Genomic DNA, 6,000 nt, shown 5'->3' on the forward strand with positions numbered 1-6,000 from the left:
TTGAGCGCCCTGAGGAAACATTGGGGGGGACATCTCACAGACTGAGCAAGGGGGGGGGCACGACCAGAGAGGAGATGGTAGAAGACAGAAAGACCTCGGACCTGCTTGCAGTGATCGGCCCAAAGACTGAGCCTCACCATGGGATATACCAATTATTCTAAATTCCTTGGTTTCCATCGCGTGAAGCCAAGAAAGGTGAGAGGCAGGAGCACCAGCCCAGAGGGGATAGCAGTACTCCATCAGGCTGCGGACAAAAGCTTTTCAAGTGGTCAGGAGTTCCGGTAGGCTGAGGAAGGACTTTGCATGATGGAGGATGCCCAGTCGGCGACTGGCTTTGGAGGGAAGGTTGGAAATGTGGCTTCCCAGGAAAGATCATGGCAGATCGTGAGACACAGAAGCTTGATTGAAAGGACTTCATCCAGAGGATTATTGAGATCGTCGATGGGGGAGTTTTCCAAACGGTCCTTTCGGAGAGACATCGTGAGTGTGAGATTTGTCAGAATTGAAAGAAATGTCCACGTGTTGGACCAGTTTGTGATGTTATCCAGAACTGCAGAGAGCGAAGAAGCTGCTGCTTGCCGGTCTGAGGGATGCCAGATGGCATGGTAGAGGGTGGAGTCATCAGCAAAGAGATAAAGAGTATTTTCCAGGGAGTGGGAGAGATCATTGATGAAAACCAGAAAAATAACAGGGCCCAGAACACAGCCTTGAGGAACTCCAGCCTGGACATGAAGAGAGGATGAAAGAACTCCATTTAGGGACACACGTTGACTGCCACATTTGGGGCCACAGAGGAAGTCTGCGAGCCATGAGTGGAGATGGTCTTGGATACCACAGGAGGAGAGTTTGGTGAGCAGGGCAGGGTGCCAGACCATGTCAAAAGCACACGATATGTCGAGGGATATGGCTCTGATTTCATGTCCGGCATTGAGAACCTCCATCCATTGTTGGGAGAGTAGAAGTAGCGTATCCAGGGTAGAGTTACCTGGTCTGAATTCAAATTGATGATCGGAAATCAAGCCATTGGAGAAGAGGAAGGATTTAATGTCTGAAGCGATGATGGATTCCACAACTTTTTTGATGGTTGGGAAAAGGCTGATTGGTCTGCAGTTGCAGGGATCTGTTTTTGCACCTTTTTATGCAGAGCGGTAATGTTTGCTGATTTCCAAGCAGATGGCAGATGACCTTGAGCAAATGAGAGGGTGAGCAAGAGCAGAGAAGCAGGTTTTTAGGACACGAGGGCTGATGACGTCTGGACCGGTTACAGAATATGAGTCGAGGTTTGACAGAAAACTCTCCAATTTGTCAGAAGAAAAGGACACAGAGTCCAGGGACAGTTGGGTGCGACTGGGTAAGGTGGGTGCAGAAATCAATGCGTTTTGGACACAATATTTCGATGCAAACACCGAGTTGAGGCATTCCGCCTTGTTACGTGCAGTATAAACAGTGCGGCCATTTGAGGTAAGGGAGGGGATGGAGAGGGATCATACACCAGAAGCAGATTTGATTAGATGCCACCAGGATTTGGAGGTGGGAGAGAGGATTGAGAGTTCAGACTTGAGATTAGAAAGATGTTGTTTTCTGGCTCTCCTGAGGGGAGATACACTCTTGTTCCAAGCTTTCAGGTGGGTGCTGAGATTACCCTCATTTGGGTTTGCTTTCTATGAGGCAGAGGCAAGTTGTTTTCAGGACAACTGCTTCGCCACAAGCTTCGGTGAAGCATGGGTGGGAGGAAGGGAAGGACAACTGACAATGAGAGGGGATAAATCTGTGCATGAGAGAGAGAGCAAGTTTCTTGAAAAGAATTCCCAGGATGAGTTGATGTCAGAGAAACTAGCGATGAGAGACCAGTCTCGAAGTTTGATGGCTGCTTGAAGTCCCTGCCAGTCGGCTTGAGTGAAATTCCAGACTCAACGGTGCTGAAGTGGTTCCCTGATAACAGCCAGAGAGGTCCACTTTGTCAATCAGGTGCTCAGAAGAACCGATTGGAGCGAACCGAACATCTGAACCGAACAGCAGATATTTTCAGGGAACTTTCACCAGAAAACCTGGTGGGAGAGACGGTTTTGTCGCCGACAACCTGACCATGAAACAGGTTATTACAGGTTTACATGGTCCCTGTAGCAAGTCACAGATCTAATCCGGCCTGACCTTCTGGTGGAACTGCCTCATTCCAACATTGCTGCTCACCTCCTCATTTGTTCCTCTTTTCTCCCTGCCCGTGTTGCCAACTTCCACATTCTCTTCAATCTCCTTCTTCCCTCAAGGTTTTGAAGACAGCTGTTCCCAACCATCTCAAATCATCCCCCATCCACAACCATCATCTTTTTTGCCCTCATTAACACCACCTCACCCCATCCTCCTTACGAATTTCAAGTTTCCCTCCTGAAAGTTTCCTTCTGCATCCATCTTGTCCACCCAATTCCTCCACACCCATTTTTTGTCCACCGCCCTCTGTCTCGGCCTTCGGCTTCGCTGTTGGTGTTTCCCCCTCTCTCTGCTGTTGGTGTTTCCCCCTCTCTCTGCTGTTGGTGTTTCCCCCTCTCTCTGCTGTTGGTGTTTCCCCCTCTCTCTCCTGTTGGTGTTTCCCCCTCTCTCTCCTGTTGGTGTTTCCCCCTCTCTCTCCCGTTCCTTTTGTTCTGTTGTGTTCTGATCCGTTCAGTGTACTCGGACTCGGTATTTTCATGGATGTGAGTCCATGTCGGTGACCGATCGATTACATCACAACCGTCGGCCACGTGCAAGTTCCCCGTGAACGTCTCGACGATCAAAACAAATTCGGTTTCTAAACGATCTTGGTGTTCGAGTACCTACACGTCATGAAGGGAAGTAGAACGTCTGTCTGGAGAACAACCTCCGTACAATGTACATTAATCGTTGTTTGTAAATGGTACAACTACAATGTCGATGAGGTTCACACCTTTGTCTTGAGAGGGCGATTCATCCACAAACTCAGATTTGAACTTCCTTTTCACAACAAGATTTGGAAAAAAAAACAATGACAAAACCAAGTGAGTCAGGAACGTTTAACAGTTTAACAATCACATTCATTCACAAAGGACAACAAGGTGATTCAATTAGCAACGGCAGGGATTTACTACACGAACCCAACCAACGTGTCCACCAAGGTTCATCCGAATCCGTCCACAACTAGTTGACGTCTCGTGATCCTTCACCTTCGGTGGTGGAGGGAATGAGTTTGTGGTTCAAACCTTCGTATGGAGGGAACGAATCATCGACGAACTCGGACTCGATCTTCACCTTCACAACACCATCTGAAACACAAACAATCCGTGAAAAGGAAACATCCAGGAACCACAAGATCTCGTTACGGAGAGAACGTCACGTACCGGGTCCGGACTCCTTATCCTCGGGTGAACCGACCATGGACCCGCTGTGTGAGGGACGGACTCCGGGATCGACCGTGTTTCCTCCATCGAAGCCGTTCGTGGATCCCGGGGTGTTCGCTTTGTGATCTTCGACCGAGAGATCTCGGATCATCGCGCATCGTCCTCACTCCAGGAGACTGTGAGGAACACGAGGGGAGAACCTGAAGTATTCCGGAAAAACAAATCACGTGATCACGATAGATTCACGGTTTCTCAGCGGCAGATTCGCGCCGCCCGGTCACGTGACCGACGAAACAGGAAAACTCATCACTTGATCGTTTTCCGGGGAAAACTACCAAACCGTTAAAATTCTGAATAATGACGTCATTAATATTAAAACTCAGAAGCCAATCTGAACTACATTAATATTAATCAGTTGAAAGAGACTGTCAGCAGAAAATGGTGGGAACACAAATAAATTCGGGATCGAAGAAAATTTTATCTTTTGAAGACGCCAGTTCACGGTCGAGGCTCATGGAAGAACTCGGGCCCAAAACAGATGAGGACAAACTAACAAATGGAACCAACAGCAGGACAGAGGGAGAAGGTCGACGGAGATGGACGAACAAGGGATGCAGGTCAAGATGAGGGGTTGGGGAGAGCGCACAGGGTGGACAACATGGAGAGAGAAACAAGATTTTGGGAGAGGGGTGTGAGGTGGTTTAATGGGGGGAGAAAAGATGATGGTTTTCGACGGGGGATGACTGGAGATGTTGGTGAACAGCTGTGTTGAAATGGAGGGAGGAATGAGATTGAAGAGAGTATGGAAGGTGGTGTCTTCTGTGAAGATCACACGAGTAATTACCGGCTTTGTGAACAGATTACAAATCCCTTTCTAAGTTCATTCAGTCTGACATCGGGGGACGGGGTGGTCAGCCGGTTCATGGAAACACTTGGGTAGAAAGATGGAGGTAATTTCATAATTTGTTTTCAAACGTGGAAATGTAAGCTTGGTTCGAGTGAAACTTCCCTTTGTATGGATTCCCGAAAATAAAGTGAGGGTGAAACAACTTGGATAGATAGACATAGATATTGTTGCGGCTCCGGATACCGAGACACCAGATTGTCACTCAGGGGGATTAATCCCCGGTTGTCCTCGGTAGAGCCGGTCCTGGGACCACCGTTCGCAATTAACGTTGTGGTTCGGTGGGTTGTTTTAGAACCATGCTTATCGTTAGTTGACTTATTTACAGCGAAACACAGACAAGGGTACCCAGCAGATCATTCAGTTGGGAGGTGTAGGGGGGGGGAGAAGAGTCGTTGTCTGTGAAGTGAAAACGTCCTGAAATGTGTACGTGCGTGTGACGTCCGTCGCCAGCACCCAGCCTTGCCGTGCACCCTCTCGCGAACAGCCTTGAATGCCAGTCGACGTCTGAGAGGGCACCGAGATCGTCTGTCGCGGGTTTAGACTGTGATGCTGCGACACGGGAAGCTCCTCACACTTCACAAAACTGGTGACGTCCAGTGACCCACACGGTCCGTCGGTGAATGACCCGCGGCCTCACACGTTGGTGACCGACCCGTGCCTCACTCGTCGGTGCTGCTCTCACTCACACGCGCACCACTTGCTCAAGCGATGGGAAGGACGAATTGTCTCGTTGTTGGAGCTGGTCAGACACCCACACGCTCATTTGCACGCTTCCTCTCTGGCTCGCTTCTTCCCTCGCGTGCTTCAACTCTCGCTTCTTTATCGGCTCGCTTGACCACGTCTTGCTCGCTTCTCTTCTCCTTTTCCTCTCTGACTTTCTTTCTCATTCTCTTCTCCCTCCTCAGAACGGACATCCAATTCGTTTTATATCTGCGGCCCGTCTCAAGAAGCGCAGAGTCCCCCCCCCAAGCTCACCCCGCCCCACTTGCGCACGGTCACCATGACGACCCGTGCGCTCTCAAAAAAGGCAGACGTTGGCGCTCGCGAAAGAAAAACATGCATAAACGTTGCTGAGGAAAAATAAGGGCTGGCGTCAGAGCTCACGAAAGAAATGTAAACGTGTCTGTCGTAAAAAAAAATTCCTATAAGAGAGGGGATCTATTCTTTCCCCTTCTCAACACATCACATTTAAAATCCCATTAGACATGGGGATGGGGCTCATCTGAACATGCATTTCAGGAAATAACTGTCTGAGGACCTGGATGTGTGGATGCATTCATCAGACCGGATTCTCAAATCCGTAACAATATCATCAGCAATGCACAGGAGGACTCTCCCATAAAAAACAGCTCCTGTGATTGGGTCAGTGAGTGCTCAAGAATCATGATACACCAATGTGACAATGTTAACGACACTGAACATCTTGGTGTGCAATCTGATCAGATCTACCTCTTATTGGTTTTCTGATTCTTCCTCTGTAATGGAGCTGTCAGTGTAAAAGACTGTCCATCGTGAGTTTGAATCTTGACTCGGCGATAAACGACCATCCGGTGTTTCCCAGGCAGGGCGTACGTCGATGTTTGTGCACCAACCCTTGGACGATCTCACAGTGCGTTTCCCAAGGAGGTGGCGAGTTGACAAGCGATTCGCGATCACCGACCCGTCGTGTTAAACACACACCGCCCGGAGACGCCCGGAATATCAAACATGTCCGAAATGGACAAACGAACACTTTTCTTGCAG

At 49.1% G+C, this 6,000-nt stretch overlaps 1 protein-coding gene across 1 annotated transcript in view; it reads right to left on the reverse strand.

Moving 5' to 3' along the window:
- The window catches only part of LOC147008070 (uncharacterized), a 48,586-nt gene extending 43,368 nt beyond the window's left edge, over positions 1-5,218 (reverse strand). The window contains exons 1-3 of the mRNA XM_085865753.1: positions 4,944-5,218; positions 3,351-3,516; positions 3,213-3,275 (exon numbers count right to left, since the gene is read on the reverse strand). Of these exons, the coding sequence (XP_085721879.1) occupies positions 3,213-3,275; positions 3,351-3,501 (214 nt within the window). The 5' untranslated portion in view covers positions 3,502-3,516; positions 4,944-5,218. The remainder of the gene's footprint in view (positions 1-3,212; positions 3,276-3,350; positions 3,517-4,943) is intronic.
- Positions 5,219-6,000: the final 782 nt, after the last annotated feature.

The sequence above is a fragment of the Eptatretus burgeri genome, chromosome 22, assembly GCF_056783735.1.
Source record: "Eptatretus burgeri isolate ZD-2024b chromosome 22, Ebu_testis_v1, whole genome shotgun sequence".
NCBI lineage: Eukaryota > Metazoa > Chordata > Myxini > Myxiniformes > Myxinidae > Eptatretus > Eptatretus burgeri.